At 38.1% G+C, this 25,897-nt stretch overlaps 1 protein-coding gene across 1 annotated transcript in view; it reads left to right on the top strand.

Moving 5' to 3' along the window:
• DRC11 (dynein regulatory complex subunit 11) overlaps positions 1-25,897 on the top strand; it is a 157,575-nt gene that overhangs the window by 10,140 nt on the left and 121,538 nt on the right. Inside the window, exons 2-5 of the mRNA XM_087716592.1 lie at positions 12,930-13,257; positions 16,227-16,346; positions 17,935-18,126; positions 23,347-23,418. Of these exons, the coding sequence (XP_087572718.1) occupies positions 12,930-13,257; positions 16,227-16,346; positions 17,935-18,126; positions 23,347-23,418 (712 nt within the window). The remainder of the gene's footprint in view (positions 1-12,929; positions 13,258-16,226; positions 16,347-17,934; positions 18,127-23,346; positions 23,419-25,897) is intronic.

The following is a 25,897-nucleotide window of genomic DNA, read 5'->3' as shown; positions in this document are numbered from 1 at the left end:
TTCCTGTCTTCTCCCTTTTCTTTGTTTTGACATGTTCACCCACTTCAATTTTCCCCAAGCCATTGTCAAACCCAGTGAAATATTTTGTATTTTCCTTTGTTGGGGCATAACCGCCTTCTTCAATTTTCCCTATGCCACTGTCAAACTCAGTGAGATCTTTTGTCTGCTTTTTATTTTCCACCTTCTACCCCTTCACCATCCCCCCTCTTCTTCCTTCACTTCTTCACTTCCCGCTTCTCCTCAATAGCTATCTTCAAAATTCTATTTAGACTTGATTTTAATGATTTATGCATATTTTTTATAATTTCACATAGTTCTTCTAATTCCCACCTTTCCATAATGTCCAGTTCCAAAATTACAGTTAGTTATACAGTTCTTATTTCAGAGTTCTGGATATCTTGATCCTTTGTTCTTTCTTTGACAAAAAAAAAAAAAAAAAAAAGAAAGAAAAGAAAAAAAGTCCCCTTCCCTCCCTTGTTACCTTAATGTTTAATTCCAAAATTGCAGTTAGTTATACAGTTCTTATTTCAGAGTTCTGGTCCACCTTAAATTTAGCTAATACAGCTGATGTGAAGAGGAAGAGAAGCAGGATCCATCTTGATCTTTTGTTTTCCCTTCAGAAAAAAACAAAAGAAAAAACCTTCATATTTTCCCGGTTCTTGATTTTATTATTATTATTACTTTCCCTTGTTACGGAAGGTAGAAGACTTCTCGTTTGTTATAGTTGCTCAAAATATATTAATTGGAACAAAATCAAAATACAACAAATCTCCGGTATGTTTCTCTTCGTCTCCTGCTTTTCCAAATTCTGATTTATGGCAGTTGGTTAATTAAAACTTTCTGCTCAGAGTTTTGCATTCCATTCGCTGCATAGGCAAGATTAGGTTATCAGTCAGAAAATAGTGCTCTCTTCTTGAGTTTTTTCTCCCTTGTTACATTCCATTTCTCATTAATTGGAGTTGCTTAAGATATATTAGTTAGAAGAAACTCGAACGAAGCAAATATCCTCGGTATGTTTTGGTTTCCATTTCACCCTCCTAGTCTCTCTTAAAAATGTATAGTTTGTGTTTGAATGGGTCTGTCACTTCTTTGCTTTCTCCTCTTTGTCCAAATTGTTTAAAGCAAATGGCTCACTTTTGGGCTAGTGATTCAACCCTCCATTTTCCCCCTTCTCCTTTTTTTTTTGCCAAAATCTGGATCTGTCCATCAATATTATTTATTTATACTCTCAAGGTTCTTTGCCTTTTCCAAATTCTAATTTATGAGTGTGGGTTAATTAGATCTTACCAGGCTTTCATCTTGTCTCCTGCACATTGCTGTTCAGTTGCTTTGGCCTGAAGTCAGCTTCTTGTGCAGCCGTGTTGCCATGCTGCTGCCCTGACACCAATTCAAAGGGCAAATCTCCAACCTACGAGGGATCTGTTGCACTCCCTCTGGGTCTGATGAGACACTGCCCCTTCAACCCCCCCGGGAGGTTCTGATCCAAAAGGATCTCGGCATTGGTTTGTCAGGCAGTTCATCTGTCCAGCTGAAGAACTTCTGGTTGACTCTTCATATTCTTTTTTTGTGGGTCTTTTTGTAATGCTGTCTCTGATCTCTTGTATTCTTCTAATAATATCATTTGATTTTTTCGCTTAAATTCTGTTTCCCTCTATATGTTATAGTTAATCCTCTAATATATGCTTTAGCTATATCCCATACATTTTGTAAACATGTTTCTTCTTTTCTGTTCTCTGAAAAAAAAATCTAGTTCTCTTGCCATAAATTGAATAAATTCCTTTTAATATTTCTTGGTTCAATGTCCATCTTGATTTTCTTTTTTGTCTTTTATCAGATTATGATCTGCCCAATTACTTATATCTATACTTAACGTCTTTTATATATTAGCTTTTAGTTTTGCTGTCATTCATATTGTATCTATTCTTGACCAAGACACGTGTCTATTTGAATGAAATGAATATTGGTTTTCCTTAGGATGTATATCTCGTCATGCATCTTGAATAAGTAGTTCTTCCACCATTCTAAAAAAGGCCTTAGGAAGTGTCTTCCTTATTTTTTTATTTGCCTTTCTAGTTTTATAATACATTTCCACATCTGTAATTGCATTAAAGTCTCCCAGAATACATATATTTTCATATTCCAATTCTATTTTTTTTAATGGAGTTTTCCATTAAAATTCACTCGATTAGTATTTCGTGCATAAATTGCTACCAAAAGTATCAATTTATTATTCATCAAAATCCTCCCTTCCTCATCCATGAAAATTTGTTTAGCATTTATTGTCTCTTTTACATATAGGGTTATTCCCCTCTTCTTTTATTGTTATAAAGAAGTATATAACTTCCCAATTTGGGGGTATTCCAGTACTTTCAAATGTTATTTTTTTATGTGAACTGCTTGTGAACAAGTAATGTTTAATTTTAATTTGGTTTATTAAAAATCCTTTTCCTTTTTATTGCCGAATTCAGATTTCCATTTAGATTAATTGACATTAGTTTAATTTCTTCTTCCATGATTACTTGTAGGTGGGTTTTGTCATTCTTATCCCTCTTAGTTCTCTTGCCTTGGTCCCCTTTCTTATTGCTATTTCCTCTCTATCTCTTTCGTCTTATTTTTGCTGTACATTCCTCTCTTCTGAAGCTTCTTCTCCTTGCTTAACCTCTTCTTTTTCACTTATTCCCATTTCCTCTCGTAGTCCAAAATATTGCTCATAAAACTGTTCTGCTTTTCCTACAGAATCCAATCTGTGTCTTTGCTCCATCCAGGTCACCAATATTCCCTCTGGAATCAGCCATCCAAAGTTCACTCCATTCTTCATTAGTTGCCTCATCAGAAATTGATATTCTTTCCTTATTTCTCTCACTCGCCTCAGGATCTGTTTTAGTACTACTATTTCCTTCCCTTTGTATTTTAGAGGCTCGTCTCTTGCTCTTTGTAGAATCTGTCTTTATTGCTTTTTTTGTAAATCTAACATGTACCTCTCTAGGAAATCTATGTCTCACTGCATATCTGGTAATAACTCTAAATATTTCAACAATATCGGCCAAAAAGATTTCTTTGTCCACTTCTAGGGCACCTGCTAGCAAATCTGCCATTATCTTTGCTAGGTTTTCTCCTTTTTTCTTCTTCCATATTCTGAAATCACAGATAATAATTGGCCCTATCTATTCTAATGATATTATAATCTTTATTTTGGTCTGCCAGTCTGTTATCGACTTTATCCACTTATTTTTTTGCCTGTTCAACTTTTTCTTCAACTTTCTGTACACATTGTTCATTACTTGCTATCATTTGGTGAACATTCTTTAGTTTTGCTTCTACTTTTTCTAATTTGTCCTCTACTTTCCCTATTTTTTCTTTGAAGTTATCGTGCAGGGCTTGGATCATTCCTTTTAAATCTGCCTGCATTACGTTCACCTTTTCTTGTTGTAGTAAAGCATCCAAGGTCGTCTGCCCCAAGAGACTCAATCCTGCAGAGGATGACGCTGAAGATGGTGCTGGCGGTGTTTTCCTCATTTTGAGTTATTTTTAATATTTGTAATCCACAAGGAGAAGAAAATGTAGTTATCAATTATAATCTGACAGTAGAAAAGGGAAAAAACCAAGAAAGACAAAGAGCAAAAAGAGTAACAAAAATAGTTTGTAATCCAAAAATATTCAATCTTTTGATTCCTTCCTTGTTTTCTTTAGGTTCTTCAGACCCTTATTCTTTATTATCCCATGAAAAGGAATAATGTATCAATAAATTGTAATCCACATAGGCCCACCAAACCCCAAATGTTTTGTATTTACTAAGAAAGAGTTCACAGAGCAAAAAAGAAAATATAGAAAGTGAATCCTTTTGTTGCTTATATTTCCCTTTGAGTTTCAAGAACTAGACGGTTTAAAAATAACAGGACACAGTGTTACACTCTTTATCTCAGTTGTTCAGTCTGATCAACTTGTAGCACCAGAATTATTTTTCTGGCAGTCAATTCTTGTCTTTATTTACACAGTCACTCAAGGTTACTGTATTTTTCGGAGTATAAGACACACCTTTTTGCCTCAAAAAAGAGGCTGAAAATCTAGATGCGTCTTATACACTGAAAACAGCATTTTTTGCCTCCCGAAACCCCGCCCCTGTCACCAAAATGGCTGTGCATTGCTTTTAGGAGGCTTTCAGAATGCTCTGGGGATCTGGGGAGGGCAGAAATGAGCAAAAAAACATTGTTTTTTTGCTCAATTCCCCATCCCCAGCCCCCAGGAGCACTCTGTAAGCCTCCTAAAGGCTATCCATGACTTTTTTTTTAATAAAAAGGGCCATTTTTGTGAAAAATGGGCTGTTTCTTGCTCGGTTTTGGTGCCCCCGCCCCCCGGGAGCACTCTACAAGCCTCCTAAAGGCTATTTGTGCCCCTTTTGGGAGGAGGTTTGCAGAGTGCAAAAACTTTTGGTTAAAATTTGCCTCTTCAAAACCTTGGTGTGTCTTATACTCCGGTGCGTCTTATACTTCAAAAAATACGGTATGTACTTTATAGATTTACAGCTCCCAACTTCCACTTTCCTCTTCTGCCAATAGATGGCACTGCAGTTCTGCTACTCACTCTCTCCCACTTTTACTTTTCTTTTTATACATTCTATTCCAGTTTAAATTTCATAAAAATAAAATGATAACAAAGAAAGCAGATCTGTATATCCAAATATTGTGATATTCAAAACTTCTGTACAGTCCAATATTGTATTTGAGTTATCCAGTCCAGCTTTTAATTATAAATTATTTTCACACTTTTCTAAAAAGTTATCCAGCTTAATTTCCTGTTCCAAGATGGCTCTAACGCTCTCCTTGCCACTTTCTAAGAGGGGTGGAGAAGAAAAAAAACAATCCCACCTCCTCTTTAGGTCCCACTTTTACCAGCTGTATCTCAGCGGGATGCTTCTCTCCATTGAAATTAAAGTTTCAAAGTTGGAAATCTCTCACCCAGCTCGATTACACTGACTGTTAATCTTCAATGCTTCCTGTGGCTGCCCCAGCTTCGGTCCGGCATATGAATGTCGTCTTTTCCTCTCCATCGGGTTTGAGAGACTTCTCCAGATCAATCAGGGAGTTTGTGGGCTCCCTGAGATTAGCAGACTGTGCTCTCTTCACTCATCGCCCTTTCAAAGCGATTTCGGATCCAAACGGTCCTCCTGGCAGCTTGGATTTTGGAGCTGTCCCCCAGCACACCAAGAGATGCATCGTCCGCGCCCTCCCAGAAGACAGGTTTTGTTTAAAAATTCAGATAGTCCATGACTTAGAACGAGTCACTTAGTGACTGTTTAAAGTTACGATGGATCCCTAAAATATGGACAAGATCTGGAACCAACAGTCAGGTCCCTCCCCCATAGTCATTTTTGGCCCATGCCAACTGATCTGCATTCCAGTCATGTGAATATGTTGCTGCAGAAAACTGACATTTACTGCCAGTTTCTAGGAAAAATTGGCCATTATGGACAATAGGTTTGCTTCACGATCACAACATTTTCTCTATAACTGCCACATTTGCTTAATGGCCACCACAAAAGTCATAATATTGGGTGAGATCTTGTGACGATCTGTTTAACGACCTGCAGAACCTACGACCTGCATGACCATAATTCTGGTCTCAGTTACCATCATAAATCAAGGATTATCTATAAACCCAGCTACAACACCAGTCCATCCCAAAGCCTGGAAAAATGTTTTCAGTGACTTTCTGGATGTCTTTAGATTGGGAACCATATGGATTACAGGGAGATGCTGCAACAAGCAAGGCATGTGGGTTCTAGAAGATGACACTTGTTTTACTGAAGAGGTCTGAAGCACACAACTGTGCTTGATTTCCCCAAATAAACAGAAACAATTCGAAACAGGTGGTTCCTCAAATTGCCAAGCCCTGTGCTATAAAGGTTTTACAGGTTTTGTTTTGCTTGTTTGTTTATTTTCCTGCCTTTATTATTACTTTAGAAGTACATCAAGGCAACAAATATGCATAATACAGGTAGTCCTCCATTTATGACTAGTCGCTTAGCAATGGCTCGAAGTGGCAACAGATCCCCACAAGCTATTTACATCTTGATTTTGAACTTGTGACAGATAGACAGATAAACACACATACACACAATATTTTGGGTGCTTGCCAACTTACCTTTGTAACTGCAGCAATATGTAACCACGTGGCCATGATTTTTGACAGTTTTTTTACATTTCCAGTGTTTACCTCCTTTTTCTGACAAAAAACATCCACTGGATAAAATTGATTTTCTTACCAATTGCCACAAAAGTCATAAAATTGGGCATGTCCACATGGTAACTCGCTTAACTATAACAACTTACAACTGTGATTCTAGGCTCAATTACTGAACTACTACTATTTTCCTTCCAACAACATCCCTGTGAAATAATTGGGTTAAGAGAGTGTGACTGGTCCAAAGTTACCCATCTGCCTTTCATGCCTAAGATGACACTAAAAATCACAGTCTTCTGGTTTCTAGACCAGCACCTTAACCACCACACCTAATTGGCTGTCTTGAATTATACCTGGTAACCAGTGTACCTTGTGAAGCATTGGGGTCACAAGGGAATGGCAAGCCAATCAATGTGTGTTTACTTCATTCAATATCAACAATATTTCGAGGTGGTCTTCAAAGACAACTGTATGTAGAGCACATTGCAGCACTTCATTCATGAGATGACTAGGCATACGTGATTCTGAAATGCATAGATGCAAATATTGCAGTGGATTAATCTCTGCAATGGCCCTCTTAGCCATAACTTCCACCTGCTCTCTGAGCAGGAGCTGTGAGTCCAAGATTACCACCAGGTTGTGCACCACTTAAGTGAGAAAGTACAATTCCATCCAATACTGAAGAGATAGCAATAGCAATAGCAGTAGACTTATATACCGCTTCATAGGCCTTTCAGGCCTCTCTAAGCGGTTTACAGAGAGTCAGCATATTGCCCCCAACAATCTGGGTCCTCATTTTACCCACCTCGGAAGGATGGAAGGCTGAGTCAACCCTGAGCCGGTGAGATTTGAACCGCTGACCTGCTGATCTAGCAGTAGCCTGCAGTGCTGCATTTAACCACTGCGCCACCTTGGCTCAGGGTTGACTCAGACACAGTCTCCGGAATATTCCTCCCCCAAGAAACCTCACAACTACTTGGTTTCGGCAGGATTGAGCCTGTCTGTTCCTCCTTCACAAAGCTTCTAAGCACTTAAGATCTCAACAGTATTATTTGGTTGGCCTAGATGCACACTTGTTATCAACAAGGAGGTGGCAATACAGTAGTCCTCAATGTATTAACACAATTGAGACCAAAATTTCTGTTGCCAAGTGAGACAGTTGTTAAATTAATTTTCCCCATTTTATAACCTTTCTTCCCATAGTTGTTAAGTGAACTACAACAGCTGTTAAATTAGTAATACTGATGTTAAAAGAATCTTGCTTCCCTATTGACTTTGCTTGTCAGAAAGTCGCAAAAAGGGATTCATGATCCCTGAACACTGCAACTGTCAGAAATATGAACCAGTTGCCAACCATCAATTTTAATCACATGAGCTTGGGGATTCTACAACAGTCATAAGTATGAAAAACAATCACCTTTTTTCAGTGCGGTTGTAACTTTAAACGGTCACTAAACAAATGATTGTAAGTTGAGGGCTACCTGATCCCAAACTGATCAATATTCCTATACAACAGTTTTTGCAGATGAGAGGGGTGAAGCCTCCCAGCAACTCCAATCACAGAGAACGGTCATCTCTGTTCCTGTGCTGATCTTTTCCTTGTTTGTGGGTTCCAAAGGGAGCCAAAAAGCCACTCTGTAGAAGCAGTGAAGCTACAAAGGAGTGCTCTCTGAGGTCGAAGGAGAGATCACAATCTCCTGTTGAACCCCAAGAGATTTTTCCTCTCTATGCCACATCAGGAAGAAGAGGCAGTCTAAGATGGCTGCCACAAAGCTGGGAGAGAGAACGACCATGTAAGCACAGTTCTGGTGCGAAGTTGGTGGACAATGTTGGGAACTGGATGAGAAGACCTTTATTTGAATTCTCAAATCCCAAAAATAATTTAGAAAAGGGTTCACAATTAATGCAGCAGTGATCAGGCACTTTTGAAAAAATACTAAAATTGAAGGAGGCAGAATCGGAGGGGGGGGAGACACAGAAAAATACAGAAAATTGGACTTTTAAACTGGATAGGTGTTTTATTGGAAAGGCATCTTGAAATGCTGGAATTATTTACTCAAAAATTAACATTAACTTGGGGGAGGACCGAAGGCGTGACGACACGATGTGCGATCTCAATGCTCTGATATCACAGTCGACACTTTTGTCTCTGGGTGGTCCAAACGGACCTAAACCATCCCATAGAGACAGTGAACAGGAAGAATACATCTTGCTGATCACAGGAACATCGCAAAGTCTCTGATTGATCCAAAAGAGGCTCTTCAAGCGGGTGACAGAAATCCAGCCAAATGGCTGATGAAGTCGGGCGGTTCCAAAACAGAAGGATATGGAAAGAGAAAGTGTTTTCGGCTGGTGAGGAATTTTTACTGTTTTAAAAGTGACTGCCTATAAAGAAACTTAAAATTAATTTAAATTAGAGAACAGAAGAAATAAGTGGCAGAATTAAATTTGGACTGGTTTTGAACAGTGGGTTATCTTACTTTTTAAATGCTATTTTTACAGATGGAATTTATGCAAGCCTTTTAAAACGAAAGGATTAAGTTTCCTTCTATTTTTTTTCTTTGACTATTCTCCATAATCTATGGACTAAAACTCTCCTCTTTCATTACTGTGGTGTTTTTCTAATTCATTTAAGAATTGGACTTTTTTTAAAAACTTGAAATACAAAAAGAAACAAAAAGAAACAAAGAAATGGTAACGTAACATTGTAACGCTGCTACTCAGAAGCTAGATGTTTGTGTATTGGAAACGAAATACTTTTTTCACTGATTACCATGGCTTGGCACTTCAAAGACTCACAGCTTCTTTATAGAGAGTGATAAGAAGAAGAAAAACACACATGTTCCTTTGAAGTAGATTCTTAACCAGAGAAAGGTGAAATGTTATCGTGATGCTTAATTCTGCTAAAACCTTCTAAGCTAGAGTAGCAGTGTTTGTCAACTGGAAATCATGACACAATTTCAACACCAGAAAGAAAATTTAAATCTACAAAAGATATTCTCAGAAATACAGAAATTATCAAATGCAAGTGAGAGGATAGAGAAGAAGTTGATTACTTAGTGCATCTAACAGTAAAATATGACGGAGAAGTTGAAGATGTTCATCAAATGGAAAAAGTGGCAGTTAAAATCCAAAAAATCGAAGAGGAAAATGAATATAAAGAAATTAAAATTGCTGATATTTATGGTGATTGGTTTGTTTCTGAAAATGGAAAGAGTGCAATACTGAAAGAGGAATTAAATGCAGGGGAAACCTACTCTAGATGGGAAGATACAGAAGAGGAAAAAATAAAATAATTTATGGATTTAAAGAGAGAAATCTTAGCAATAGTTTTGATAACACCACGACAATCAAAGATAAGCAGATTAAGGAAACAGAAGAAGGGCATCGAAATTACATGAGAGATCTTATAAGCAAAGAGTTGCTAAGAGGAGTCCATACAAATCTGATTAAGGAGATGATTAGAGGACTGACTCCACAAATGGCAGAAGATATGACATTGTTTTGTTACTGGAAAGATACAGGTTGCAAGATGGAAGAGTATAATTTAAAACTAGCTAAACTTAGTGAAATTTAGTGATAATAGATATAGTTAAATAAATAATTGATAATGATAATGTATACAATGTGTAGTGTTATGATAAGTAATAACTGGATATGAATATTGAATGGTACCCATGAAAGGAAGATTAGAAACCCTTTTGGACTATATATAAAGGTTAATAATAATAATAAAGAATTAAGTTAGATTCAGCTAAGTCTTGATTACTAGGGGGAAAAATGATATCATGCAGGATATAGTCAAATAAAGGAGGGATAATGCTAATAACGTGTATATATTTATGTATGGGTACAACATAAGAAAATGAGATGTAAATTGTAAACAGTGATTGGGAAAGAAGGATAGAAAACTTTGTTATTAAATATTTTGGAAGTTTAGCTAGAATAGGATATAAGGATTTAGTGTCATTGGAGGATTTTAGAAATAGCAAATGAAATGCCAGTATGTAGTTATGTATTAAATCTTGGTATATTTTATGATGAAGTACATTTAAACATTTATAGTCAAATGAAAATGGAGGTATGATGATGATAACATGTATAAATATCTGAGTCAAAATACTTGAGTTAATATGAATTATGCTTGATGACTGTGGAAGAGATGCACAAAAGTCTTTTGTAACCAACTGATACACTTTCTACAGTATGTAAAAAAGGAAGATTTTATGTGTTGTGTTTGTTTTGAAAACTAAAAATTAAAAAAACTTTAATAAAAAAATTAACATTAACTTTATATCGTGGAAAATTTGAAAAAAGCAGCTTAATATTGAAATTTAATATTGAAATGATGGAAGGAAGAACAACACATCCCCAAAATTTCATTTGTCTATTGGAGATTTAAACATGATATGAAAAAAATATCTCTGAAAAGACACCTGAAGATTACAATATAAGAGTGGATTTAAGAGGGTGCTGGAAGATTTAAGGGGCTGTCCAGAGGAACAGGCAGATTAAGCTTGGAATATAAAGAAATAAGAACATTGAGCATTTTGAGAAGTGTTTGTAAGTTTGAATATATGATCTTTGGATTATTGGACAAAAAAGGATTCAATAAGTTTCAGTGAGCTGCTTCATAAACAAGAATGGAATGGAATTTGGGAAGAGGTGGCATCGACAATTCAAAGTACAAAAGAGATACTGACAAGACACTACCAGAAAATTATGGAAAAAATGGAGAGTATAGATGAAATGCTGGGAAATATAATACAAGAGACAGTGAGCAAGATGCCCAGGAAGAGGAGGAGCCAACTGAAAGGGGACAGAGAAAGGGGACAGACAAAACAAATGGAACGAGAAAAAGAGATAATAAAAACAATAGGAATTGATGATATAAGCCAAGGGGAGAGTACTCTGAGGAAATTAAAAAAGAAACTGGGAAAGCAGGAAGATTTTTATGGGAGAAAGATAGAGCAAAAGTAGATATTTCGGAAGGTAGACAATGGAAAAGGATAGAAAAGGGAGGAAACTTTAAAATGAGTAGGCAAGATGAGGAAACACATAGAAATAAAGATCCAAGAGAGGAATATGGGAGACAAGTTAAGAAAAGAATAATCAAAACCTTAAGGTGGGTAAGAGATGACGGTTAGAAAAGGGAATGTGTTTAATATAGCAGTGACATTAAAAAAATTAGAGGGATGGGATTTAGAGAAAGGGGATTAATAAAATAAACATTTTTATGTAATGAGAAGCAATAATAATAAGAAATTAGAACTTGAAGGATGGTATTACTAAATTATTCAATATGAATGTGGGTAGGTTTGTTAAATGTAACATGATTAACAATACTTTATTTGTATTAAAATGTATGATATGCAGACAATGAAGATTGACATAAAATAACATTGAAATATTGAATAATTAAAGAATGAAGGATCATAAGTTAAATAAGCAAATAATTAAAGATCTTAATTTAAATATATAAGTTTATCAAATGTAATAAATATGATGGATAATATTTTATGAAACATGGTATAAATACATGTATTTAAATAATATGGGGATTGAGATAAAAATACATAGAATTACTGCCTAAGCAAAAAATGAAAAATGATAATTCAATATGAATATGCATATGTATGCTAAATGTAACAAATATGATTAATAATATCTCAGTTGTATTATGTAGAATATGGTGATTGATATAAAAACAATACATTGAACTATTGAATAACCAAATAACAAGTTGAATAAGCAATAATGGAAGATCTTAGTGTAATATAAATGTTGGTATTAATATTATATAAGTTTGTTACATGTAACAAATATGATTGTTAATATTTTATTCATATCAAATGGTATGAAATTAAGAAAGGCTGATCGGTATAAAAATAACATTGAATAACTAAACAATGAAAGTAAAAATTAATATAAAGATGTAAATTGATACTAGTATTATATTAGCTTGTTGAATGAAACAAATATGTTTAATATTAATTTTCACACTGTTCACACACTGATATGTTTAAAAAATAAAAAAATAAAAACTTGAAAAAAATTTCTGTAGATATAAAACAAAAGGGGCAAGAGCATCAATCCTCAGGCATCCCACAAATAAGGGGTATCTCTCCTCTTCTATCAACATTGATTGAAACTTACTGCAAAGAAAGAATCATTGCAACATGGTACCAATTCCCACAACCAGTGCAGACAAATAACCATATTTTAAAAATTGCTGGGAGTATAAGATTCACTGAAACCAGTACACCATGCCCATCCTGGCTCTGCCAGATGTCTTTGACAAGCAGAATAATACTTCAACAAACACAATAGTACATACAGTTCTTAATCCTGAAAGAGATTAAAATGTGTTCAGATAATCGCTTTCCTCCAGGATCCCCTGGAGTTGTTGACCACCTTCATAATTCTTAAATAAATGTTGGAGGCCGAATCATAATCATTGGGTCCAGTGACTTCTTGAAGAGGGAGTGTATGACTGTCTCCTTTGAAGCCAAATTGAAGTATACCCTCTGTCAAAGAATTAAGTGACTATCAGATTTAATAGCCATAGTTGCACAAATCCTGAATTCATAAAGTGTAGAATTTTATATAATCTGACAAGTACATTTAATTGAATTCAACTGAATTAGAATGGGATTTACTTCAAACTGACATCTATAAAATTTTGTTGTCAATTGTATATTATTTAATGCTTCCTTTAAGAGCTAACATATTTTTCTTTTTCCTGTTAGCACTTACAATAAAATATGGGCGGAAGCCCAAGAATCTCTCAACTGCTTGTTGCAAAAGGAGATTGAAGAGAAGTCCCCAAAGCCCCTGAAAGACCGCCTGTTAATTTTTCAGATGCTTGCTACTTTCTACATCAAATATGTGCAGATATTTCACAACTTAGAATCAGCTTATGACCAGATTGTTCACCCACAAAAACGCTTAATTATTCGTCAAGTACTGGATGGTGTAATGGGCCGTATCTTGGAATTGAAGAATGAAATGGTAGAATTGGAATACTCGGAATACCATTATTTTGATGACATTTTACAGGATCTTAAATTATCCCCTGTAAGTATACTTCAGAAATTCATATTTTCTTGTGTGCATCCAGTCCCAAGATAGTGCAGCTTTTTATTTTTGCTTTTTCACTGTTTTATTTTATTTACTTATTTAAAGTTTAATTTAAAATGAGAGTTTTCTATCAATATTCAATTTCACTTGAGAAGATCCTATAGAAAAAACACCAGAATCTCACAGTCCGATAGTTGTTGGTACTTCCAATTCTTGCATTGCAAAAATTATATGATGTTCACTTCAGAAATACAGAGACCTAGATCAATATTTCTATTAAGATAAATGATAATTTCCAGAGGTTTTTTTTTTTTTAGAAATTCAGATTATAGTTTTATTCTAAATGTATATGTATAAAAGCTATGGCTCAGTGGCTAAGACGCTGAGCTTGTCGATCAGAAAGCTCAGCAGTTCAGCAGTTTGAATCCCTAGCACCGCGTAATGGAGTGAGCTCCTGTTAGTTGTCCCAGCTTCTGCCAATTTAGGAGTTCGAAAGCATGTAAAAATGCAAGTAGAAAAAAAGGAACCACCTTTGGTGGGAAGGTAATTGTGTTCCGTATGCCTTTGGTATTTAGTCATACCGGCCACATGACCATAGAGACGTCTTTGGACAGCGCTGGCTCCTCGGCTTTGAAATGGAGATGAGCACCGCCCCTTAGAGTTGGGAACGACTAGCACATATGTGCAAAGGGAACCTTTACCTTTAAATGTATATATAGAGTATGTACTCTGGTATGTAGTATAGAATATATACATCTAATATATGGAGTATGTATTCTAGTATCTATTATATACTAGTATCTATTATATAAACAGACATATTAGTATATAGAAAAATAATTATCAGAGGAAGCATATTCTCTCCATCTTTTGCATCACTTTACAATAGAACAATTGTTGGTCTGTTCTGATACAGCTGTTTTAAGCTACTTCATTTTGAAGTAATTTTGCAGCAGATGTTTGTTTAGCCATTTGAAATCTAAATATGATTGTATCTCTGGGTGGTGGGATCACTAAAAAGATTTTGAGAAATTAGAATGAAATAAAACATTCATAGCTAGATGGCTGTGCAAGCATTCCATATGGTTTAAGAGCTAGACCCTCAGAATAGTTCTAACATCTTCCCACTCAGCAGCTTAGAGATGAAAATTGGATTTAGATTGTGGCTTCCTGCATGAGTCAGCCCAGAGATACCTGGGACAAATCCATGATTTTCCTAGAGCCCATGAACTTTTGAATTCTTCTGCCATACAGTCAGACTCCAAACAGGCGTGCCTTTGTTCACACATCAACATAGTCACAGCTGTCATCAGTTCTCCACGCGTAGTCCCTGCTTTTTAAAATCATCCTGCCAAGGGTTCTTCTAATATCTCTTCCTTGTCATTGCAGTTTAACTTTGACACTGCCTTCAATTTTTAGCCACCTTTTTTTGTTTTCCGCTTGCTTAATCATTGTCTCAGCCTTTCCTTCCTAATTTTTCAGTACATCAGTGTCTCCCCTCAGTCTTCATGGATCACCAAGATTGTGAATGAACATGGACATAGAGCATAGATATAGAACAGGGGTGTCAAACTCAATTTCATTGAAGGCTGCATCAGGATTGTGGTTGATTTTTGAGGGTTATGGTTGATTGGGTGAGCATGACTGGGATGGGGGCAGCCAGCTCGTTTCTCGCATTGGGAGGCACCTGTCCATTGTCTCCAGCAGAGGAAAGTGAGATCAGGGTAAGCATAAGCCCTTGTCCACCAGAGAAGCCTTGCAATTCCTCTCAGGCCACACGGAGGACCCCGGACAGCAGTGTGGATTGCTGGAGGCCTGGGCAGTGGAGGGCAAGCTCCCAGTTCAGTCCTTGAGCTCCCAGGGCACCGGGCCCTCACAGCCCAGGCCACCTCCACTTCTCCAAGGGGGGCGCCTGGCTGAGCTTACCTTCTTCTCGCTGCTGCTGTGCTTGCTTTCTTTGGCCAGGTGGTACATGTTGTGTGCAGTAGGGCAAAGTATGTAGGTCAAAGGGAGGCCTACTCCCTCTCCTTGTGAGGAGACCCGGCTTTGTAATCTCAGCTATAGGATGGGAGACTACTAGGAGAGGAGGGGGCAAAGGGATGGCAAAAGGGCAGTAGTTGGTGGCCAAGTGCTAAGACAGGACTTCCCTCAGACCCTCCTTCCTCTCATAATCTTCCTTCCTCCCACCTTCCCCCTTCCACATTCCTATCTTCTCATTCCCATTTTCCTTTCACCCTCCCTCCCCTCCTCATTCCCATCTTCCTTCCTTCCTTCCTTCCTTCGTTCCATCCTTCCTTCCTTCCTTCCTTCCTTCCTTCCTTCCTTCCTTCCTTCCTTCCTTCTCTCCTTCGCTGCTTCTCATTCCCATCTCCTTCCTTTTTCCTTTTTTTGTAGTGCTTGTTTCTTTTTTTTCACTTATTACTGCTTCAATGGAGTATGCTCAAGGGACTATAGACTGCACATCGCTTCCATCCTGCCACCAATTGCATCAAGCCCTGTTCCCCCAGCTCCCGTCCTCAGCCCTGTGGAAGGCTGCAAGAAGCTCCCTCCCAGCTTCTCTTATCTCTCCCATTCCCCCAACCCCCACCAATGTCACAATGCGGGGATTGAAGGGGGGAGAACCCTATGCGCGCGCACACACACACACACACACACACACGGGCAGAGGTTCCCATTTTGACCCCTCTCCCCTGTCACTGCCTCTGTTATCTCCCCCCTTGTAGCCCTGTGCTTTGACATATATTTTTCCCAGGGCTGTATGTTATTATATACTCCCAAACAATTATAGAATAAAACATATAGTAGTATAATAATAGAAAGAATAATAGAAGACTCATTTAGTAATGACAAATTAGTTTTAGCAATACTAATCCAAACACTGAGCTCTTTGTTTATAAGGTAGGAATGAAGGAAGTTACTATATGCATAACCAACACAGTTTGTAAAAATATGTTTCTCTTCAACAGGATAACATTGAAATCCCTATCCCAAGGTACTTTATCAAGGAGAAACTTAAAGCATTAAAAGAGAGAGAGAGGATCCTTGCTCAGATCATGTTGGATGCCGGAATGTATGAAGATGAACCCGTAAGTATATCTATATAATAAATTGAGGGATACAGGTAATCCTCATTAGCAACCACTTGTTCAGTGACCATTCAGACTCACAGTCATGATGAACATGGGGACTTAATGAGCAATCCTCAAAGTTGTAACCATCACAATGACTTGGTAGTCACATGATTGCAATTTTGGCACTTTGCAACTGGCTTGAACTTACGACAATTGCAGCAACTTCCTTGCCAGTTTTTCTCAAGCAAAGTCAATGGGGAAGCCAGTAGAACAAGTCACAAATTGCTCCTCTGTTTTTTCTCCCAGGGAGCCCCCAGGCAGCAGATCAAGTGCAGATCCCAAAAGGCAGGCTGTTGCCTTCTTCGCCACACATGGACCACAGTGCCCACCACTCCACACCACCTGCCCACCCATACTATAGGGCCCATCCCCACTCACTCATGCCATCCACCTGCATTCATACTGCAGCATCCAGCTGCATTGCAGCTCCCACTCCCCAGACAGCTGTTTCTCACTTAAATGTTGCAATGAGAACTGCTGGAATTGACTGCTAAGCAATGCAGTTATGTGACAATACACTTTATAATCTCTTTGCTTGGTGGTGGGGGAGGCTGAATATCATAACGACTTAATTTAAGGTTAAACATCATGATGATCATAATTATGGGACTAGGCAGAAATTCTTTCCTTAATGAATATTTGTAACACCCTTATACCATATGTATATGGATACACATGTCCATACCCGTACAAAGCTTTAAATAGTGTCTTTTGTTCTTTAAACGTCTCAACTTTTTCTTTGATGGGAGCTCCATTCAATCATAAATTGGTTGGTCTTCCTGTGAACCCACTCATTCCACTTTCATGTTTATTTCCAGTGTAATCCTCATTATTTCTATATAACCAAATCATTTCAGTATACTTTGTTCATACCAATCACTCGTTTCTGTGTTCAGTAACCATACATTCTTGATCCTTTCACTTCTTTTACTACCTGTACTCCAAGTAAAAGATTCTCACTCCATACAACTTTTATGTTTCTCTTGACATGTAAAAAGTGAGGCAGAAGCACAAGTTTATGGAAATGTTTTTGTTTTGTAATCTTATGGGACTTTGGAGGCAACGGTCTTTGCTGTGATAGCCCTTTGGAATAATCTCCTGACATATAGCTGGTCTTATGCGGGCCTTTTTTTAAAAACATGCCTTTTTTCCTCAGTCATTCAAATCAGGATGTTAAATAACTTTGTCTGCAAAGGGCCTAATACATTTTAGTTACCAGTTGCCAAATAATTGTTATATTTGGTTTTAGCTGGTATTATTTACTTTAGTTTTGGTTTCTTTGTTCTTTGGTCCACTATATACCATCCGGAATCATGTTGTTCAAATTGGATAGCCATACAAGAGCTCAGTCAATGTATTCCTTTAAGGACAGAACATTGAGAATATAAAAAAGCATTCTAGACCCATTTACCCCCCACAAAGTAGGAAGAGGTAATTTGGAATTATTCTGGGGTCAAAATGATACCTGTCAACAGGACTGATGTGGTGTGCTTACCTGAAATAACAATTGAGTTTTCTCTTAAACTTCCTTTTTATATTGCAGAAAAAACCTGTGAAGGTCATGCTTTTAGAAGAAGCTGTTAGAGTAATTCAAATAGCTGAGCGAGCTCGACAGGGCCGACTCAGGGCTACATTCATGAAGCAAATCTTTCTTGAAGAAAAGAGAGAACGATTAGCCAGGCTTCAGGGTACAAAAGGTCCAGATGTTGAAACTGCTGCAATGTGTATTCAAAGGGTAAACATACATACTTTTAGAAATATGTTCCATTGAAAAGTGGCTTTTTATTCAATTTCTTTTGAATGTGCTATCAATGGAGAATGTTCATACCTATTTTTATATTATTGTTTGCCTTCATTTAATTTAGCAAAAAAGAAAAAAACATACATATTTACTTCTCATACATATGTGTATAAAATATGGTACAACAGTTTCAGGAAAGGATGATTGTACTTCCTTGTAATATTTTAAGCATTTTGTTCTTAAGGTATAATGTCAGGTCTTTAATCCTCTATGTCAGTGGTCCCCAATCTTTTTGGCTGCACAGACTGGTGGTGGTGGTGGGGGGGACAGGTTCACACTCTCAATCTAATCCCGTGCATGCACAAATGAAGTTTCATGTGCTCACCCATCACTTGTGTAGCCCTTGTCCCAATGGGCCATGGACTGGGAGTTTGGGGACCCTTGCTCTAAGTAATTGGAAACTTTAAGTTATCTTTTCCAAACTGAAGTACTATTCCCAATAAAAAGGGTACTGAGCATCCATTTCAATAGTCTTTTTTTTAAAAAAAAATATTTTCCTTTCAAATTCATTCTTAAATATACATTCTTATAATTATTATTTAACATTTGTCAATTTGTATCATTTTTCCGCCTGTATATTTACATTTTCATATTTTATTTCCCCTTCCCCTGATTTAATAATGGGTCATCTGAGTTATTTGTTTTGTGCTTTGTTCCTTTCTCTTTCTATTTGTATCTTCTTTCAAGCCAATCATAAAATTGCCCCCATGTCCTATAGTACACTGATTCCTCCTTGCCCTTTATTCTCAGTGTCAACCTATTCATTTTTGCACTAATATCTAATATCTTCTTTATTACCTCTTCTTCCGATGGGATTTTGTCTGCTTTCCAGTTTTGTGCAAATAGAATTCTAGCTGCTGTTATTATTTGTACAATCAGATATGAGTCTTCTTTAGTATATTTTTCTGGTAGAATACCCAATAAGAATATCTCTGGCTTAAATTCTATGGGCTGATGTATCATTTTCTCTAACCATGATTGTATTTTAACCCAATAGCTTTTTCCATCTCTACCTGTCCACCACATATGATAATATGCGGCCTCTGATCCGGTGTCGATCCCGGGTAGCTCCCTGGTTTACCGAGGAGCTCTGGGAGATGAAACGCCAGAAAAGACGCCTAGAGAGTGGTTGGAGGGCCACCCGGTCCGAATCTGATCGAACACTGGTAAGAATTCATATTAAATCCTACTTAGTGGCGATAAAAGCGGCAAAGCTGCAACATTTTTTCGCTCTTATCGCGTCTGCAGATAACTGCCCAGCTGCTCTGTTTAGGGTGACCCGCTCCTTACTTAACCAAGGAACTGGGAAAGACCCCTTGCAGGGTAGGGCTGAAGAATTTGTTCAGTATCTGTAGGATAAAATTACTCAGATCCGGACAGGCTTGGACTCTGACTGGGTAGATTCAGGTGAGTCGACGGGGATGAATCTTGTGGAGACCATCTGGGATGAGTTTGACCCTGTGACCCCCAAGGGCATGGACAGGATTATGGTGAGACTCAGTGCTGCCACTTGTGTGCTGGACCCGTGTGGCTCTTGGTTAGTCTCGGCTTCCCGGGAGGTGACATGAGGCTGGCTCCAGGCAATTACCAACATTTTGTTGAGAGAGGGGTTCTTTCCCACTGCCTTGAAGGAGGCGGTGGTGAGGCCCCTCATTAAGAAGACTTCCCTGGACCCAGCTTCCTTAGCCAACTATCATCCGGTCTCCAACCTTCGCTTTGTAGCGAAGGTTGTTGAGAATGCGGTAGCACGTCAGCTTCCCCAGTCCCTGGATGAAGCTGTCTACCTGGATCCATTTCAGTCGGGTTTCAGGCCCGGATACAGCACGGAGACAGCATTGGTCGCATTGGTCGATGATCTCTGGTGGGCCCAAGACAGGGGCTACTCCTCTGTCCTGGTCCTATTAGACCTCTCAGCAGCTTTTGATACCATCGACCATGGTATCCTACTGCAATGACTCGGGGGGTTGGGAGTGGGGGGCACCGTTTTATGGTGATTCTCCTCCTACCTGTCAAATCGGTCGCAGTTTGTGCTGACTGGAGGGCAGGGATCGACCCTGAGGTACGTCACTTGTGGGGTGCCCCAGGGGTCGGTTCTCTCACCCCTCCTGTTCAACATATATATGAAGCTACTGGGTGAGATCATCCGTGGTTTTGGGGTACAGTATCATCAATATGCTGATGATACCCAACTTTTCATCTCTACCCCAAACCATCCAAACGATGCCCTTGACATGGTGTCCCGATGCCTGGAGGCTGTGCGGATCTGGATGGGGAGGAACAGGCTCAAGCTCAATCCCTCCAAGACTGAGTGGCTGTGGTTTCCGTCATCCCGATTTGTGCATTTTGTTCCATCTTTGATGATAGGGAGAGAAATTTTAGCCCCCTCAGAAAGGCCGCAATCTGGGCATCCTCCTGGATACGCGGCTTAGTTTAGAAGAACACCTGACGGCCGTGACCAGGGGGGCCTTTTACCAGGTTCGCCTGGTACATCAGTTGCACTCCTTCCTGGATCGGGATGCTCTGTGCACAGTCACTCATGCCCTCGTCCTTTCTCGCCTAGACTAATGTAACGCTCTCTACATGGGGCTGCCCTTGAAGAGCACCCAGAGGCTTCAATTGGTTCAGAATGCGGCTGCGTGGGTTATCATGGGGGCACCTAGGTGCTCCCATATTACACCCGTTTTAGGCGGCCTGCACTGGTTGCCAGTTGTCTTCCAGGTGCGATTCAAGATACTAATTATAACCTTTAAAGCACTCCATGGCTTAGGCTCAGGATACCTGTGAGACCATCTACTGCCACTGGTAGCCTCCCACCGTCCAGTGCGATCCCACAGAGTTGGCCTCCTCAGGGTGGCATCAGCCAGACAGTGTCAGCTAGCGACCCCCACGGGGGGAGCCTTCTCTATGGGAGGGCCTTCCCTCTGGAGTGAGCTGCCCCCGGAGCTTCATATAATCCCCGACCTCCGGTCCTAAAAAGCTGGCTTTTCCAGCAAGCCAGCCTGGCCTGAACAAAACAAAATAAATTATTGATCATTGTTAATTTTAATCATTTTTTTAAAAAAAATGTCATTGTTAATCCTAAATGGGTTTGTTTGGGATATTCTATTTAATTTTTTTTAACTTTTTAATATGTGTGTTTTTTTAAAATGTTGTACGCCACCCTGAGTCCTTGGGAGAAGGGCGGCATATAAATCCAATAAACCAAACCAAACCAAACCAAACCAAACCAAACCAAACCAAACCAAACCAAACCAAACCAATATGTTTCTGGCAATTGATGACATTTCCAACATTTAGCTGATTTATCCTTAAACATTTTTGCTACTCTTTCCGGTGTCATGTGCCATCTCTAAAACATTTTATATAAATTCTCTTTGTATGCTGTCATATTATAATTCCTTTCCCATAGTTGTTGCCATTTTTCTAGTTCTATTGTATATCTAAAGTTTTTTGCCCATCTTATTGTTTCTTTAACCTCTTCTTCTAAATTTATTCTAAGTAAATAATTGTACAATTTTTAAATCATTTTTTCATCCATTCCTATCTAATTCTGAATCTTCCATGCTAAAGCTATACTCTTTAATGTCTTTCTCATACCTTGTTTGTATTTGCATTTGTTTAAACCATCCTATATCAATCCCTTTTTCTTCTAATTCTTTCTTTTGTTTTAGTTCTCCCTGTACTGTTAGTATATCTTTGTACCTAATAACCTTTTTCGTACTACTAATTGAAAGCCACATTGATACTTCCATATAGTGTTTTTCTTTTACTTTTCCCCATACTGCATATAAACCATTTCTTACATAGTGTCTCTGAAAATAACCATGTGTTCTATTTTTCCCATACCATAAAAATGCGTGCCAACCCAATTGCATATTGTGTCCCTCTAAGGCTAATAACCTTGCATTTCTTAATAATATCCATTATTTTATCCACGTTAAGGCTGCTGCTTGATAATATAATTCCCAATTTCAATACACCAAATCCACCTCTAATCCTTGAATCTTGTAACATTCTTATATTAATTTTCACTTTCTTTCCTTGCCAAATATATTTTCTTATTATTTTATTTAGTTTCTTTTAAATACTTTCTCCTGTTTTATCAGTATTGTTTGGAATAAAAATAAGAGCCACAAGAGCCACAAAACCTGGGTGGGTGTGGCCAACTCAACATCACTCCCACACAGTCACATGACACACACCCCCCGACATGCCTACCCAGGTTTCATTGCTCAGTGTTTTCTGTGGGAATAAGGTCTCTCGCTTTTCTCTCCCTCTCTCTCATTTCTGTTTTTCTCTAGTTTTCCTTTCCTTTCCTCTTCTTCATTCATTTCTTTCTTTCCTTCCCTTTCCCTCTTTCTTTTTCTTTCTTTGACATTGAATACAATAGCAAATCCAAAATAAAGTTATTAATTGTAGGAAATTGTTTATTGCTATTTACTCTAGCCCACTCCAATGAATAGTAGTCTTGGTTGTTTTCTTATAACAGTGACATATTTCCATTGGTCTTGTTCTTTAGATACATATTTAGGCTTATTTTTTATAGAAGCAGTTTGTTTCCTATTGTGTTCGATTTGGGTGTATTATGTCTAAAATTGTATGAAAGGAAATAGAAATGCTATAATATGCATTGTATAAAAGTAAGTCTACAAATGTCAAAAGAATCAACTTAGGATAGCCTCCAAATTATTTTATACCATATACTGAGAAGGAAAGAGGGATATTAGTCCTATTCCAGTGGTGGGTTGCAGGCGGTATGCCTGGTACGCGCATACTGGTGCCTGCCGGAAGCAGCCGCCACGGGACCAGAATGGTGCTTTGGAGGGCCCGCCCGCCCTTGTTCCTTACCTGTATTTGAAGGAAACGGGCCATCTGCGCATGCATGTGCATTGTACGGCGCCTGCGCAACACTCCGCCGAGCAGCTGGAGTGGCGCAGGTGGTGGGTGCGCATGTGAATGCAGAGTGCATGCCCGTGGTGCACGCCCGGCTCCCGTTGCAGCATACCGGTTGCAACGGGAGCCAAAACCCACTACTGTCCTATTCCGTTTACACAATTTATACAATACTTTCAATTTCTTGTTTATTTTTTCTCTTGTTGTAGTAAAAGAAACTGTAAGACAGACGATTAAATACCTTTTGATTTTATAATACAGATTTGGCGTGGACACACCCAGTGGAAGAAAACTTTGAAAATTAGAGAAGAAGAAATGGTATTTCTAGGAATGGTAAATCTTTAAATGTCTTTTTATTTGAATAATAATTAAATTTAATTATTTTGATTAATATAAAATGAATATTGAAAAGGTATACTATGCAATACAGTTGTTAAGAGCAAATCTTTATGCCAAAAAAGACAACATATTGATACTGGAAATTTCTGCATCTGAATCAAATAAGAGTGAGAGCCAGAAAACAGAGTGACAGTAATGGATTTGGCAAGGTTCTTGGCCCATCTGTCTTAAAAAAAAAATCCTGACATATCAAGTGTCCTTATTTATATAATAAATCATCTCCATGTGAATCTACGCAGGCTTCCTTAAAAGTCATAAATGTTGGCTGACAACATTTTATTTCAAATGTGCTCAACCACCTAGGAAAAAAGACAGTATGTTCTCGTGGTGAAGGTGCTAGAGTAGGAGTAGGAAGACCCAAACTCTTGTGTATTCTTAGCTTCAGGGATTAACTTTGTGACACTGCGCCAGTTGTGCTGTCTCAACCAAAATCTACTTTATAGGAATATTGTGAGGGAAACTGGGAGGAGAAAGTATAATGTAGACTACCTTAAACAAAACATAGAATATTAACCAAATAAATACACAGACAAATGCTGTAGGGCATTTATATGAGAATTAGAAAGGGTAAGGAGAAGCAATTCTATTTGTCTTCTGCTAAGCAGATATTGCATCTACCAAGGCAGCCATTTTATGAAAAAGCCCGTTGTTTATCAGGAATCTGATAAATTTGAAGATTGCTTTTATGTTAAGATGTGAGGCTAAAGTTCAGGCCTCAGTAGTCCTTTGAAGTCATGGAAAGTCCCTACGGAAACCACAGGCATGTGATCAGAACTGCAGAAGGCGTGCTTGACTATTTTTATAATTTCTATATTTCTATTACTTACCTTTTTTTTTGCCAGCTTCCTCTTATGTAGTTACATAAGAGGAAGCTGACACACAACAGATAAGGTATAGAAATATAAAAAAGTCAAGCGCTATTAGTCAAGTACTTAGTTAAGTGCAAGCAAAGAAATGTATAAAATATCTGCCTCACACTGCGTTCAACATTCCTTCTTATGAAAGACCCATCTTTATTCAGCTGAAAAAGCACCTTGGCTTATCAATGCACACACCTGGACTATCTGGTCTCTGTCTTTTATTTTATTGAACCACACCTGTCAATCTGCATAACACCATGACATGCTGTCAACATTTTAAATAATGCCCCCTAACCCGAAAAAAAAAATACAGGAGGCTAAAAGGAGATGGATTTAAAAGACATACTGCTTCTACTACTAAAAGGTAGTTGAAAGGAGAGCAGAGGATGGTCAACTGTATATAAATATCTTCTATCAGCATGCAGGAGTAGTTTGTGTGCATGATGTTTGATTTTTTTCATCCTCAACCCTAGAAAGTGTGATGATCTTAAATAAAGAAATATAATAATCAGCATTGCTTTGTTAAATCTTTGTTAGTTACTTAATGTAACTACAACTACAACTATAAATAAAAGAGGAGTGGAGTTGTATTATATATGAGAAATAACTACACCTCTATAGAACGAAAACCTTCTTCAATGCATTTTGGTTTATATAAAAGGAAAAAAGAATGATATTGCCATAGGTGTATATTATAGACCCCCAAATCAGAGTAAATAGATAAAATTTTGCTAATCAGCTAGCTAAAGTGCGCAGGAAAAGCACTACGATAGTAATAGGGACTAACTAACTTGCCATCAACTGGGAGACAAACTGCACCAAGTGGAAAATCAAACAGGTTCCTGGTGAACCTAGCGGAAAATTTTATCATCCAAAAAGTAGAGGAGAGAACTAGAGAGTCAGCTATACTTCACTTAATTCTTACTAATATGGATGAAATGATAAAAGGTGTCTGCCCAGTCTAGCACAATACCACTGAGAAAAAAAAACCAAGAATAAATGTCAAAAATAATGTAAAAAGTTTGTTTCAAGTTTCTTTCAACATATAAAAATTAGATGAAAGTCAAGGAAACAATCAGTCTACTGAAGAGAAAAGATGGCGTGGAGGTAACGGGCAGCGAAAGGGGAACTACTTCATTCATTCTTTGTATTTGTCTTTACACAAAATGAAAATATAGCCCAACCTAACAAAAATAGTACTGTGACAGATTTGTGATGACTCCCATCAGATGCTTCTGCAGATATCTCTCCACATGTCAGCTCGGAGGAAGATTATGCAGTTCTAGGAACATCAAGAGGGGAGTTGGTCAATGAGAAAAAACAGGAGCAGCGAAGGTCAGCCAGATTACTCATGAGGAGGCAGCCTCATGCTTCTTGATGGGCTGCACCAGAAGTTGGCTATTTAGCACAGCAGGAGATGATGTTGGGAACAACCTGTTTGTTTTCTTGCTGTGTGTTCTTGCCTTGAACTTTGGATGGTGTGTTTTCAGCTGTTTCCCTTGCCTTGCCTCTACCTGTGGATTTGCCTTTGCCTTGAAGACTAGTGTTGACTT

Source organism: Thamnophis sirtalis, unplaced genomic scaffold (assembly GCF_051295495.1).
Source record: "Thamnophis sirtalis isolate CommonGarterSnake01/CBP01778 unplaced genomic scaffold, rThaSir2_p1.2 scaffold_5, whole genome shotgun sequence".
Taxonomy (NCBI): domain Eukaryota; kingdom Metazoa; phylum Chordata; class Lepidosauria; order Squamata; family Natricidae; genus Thamnophis; species Thamnophis sirtalis.
The sequence above is the reverse complement of the archived record's forward strand: the minus strand, read 5'-3'. Positions and strand labels throughout refer to the sequence as shown.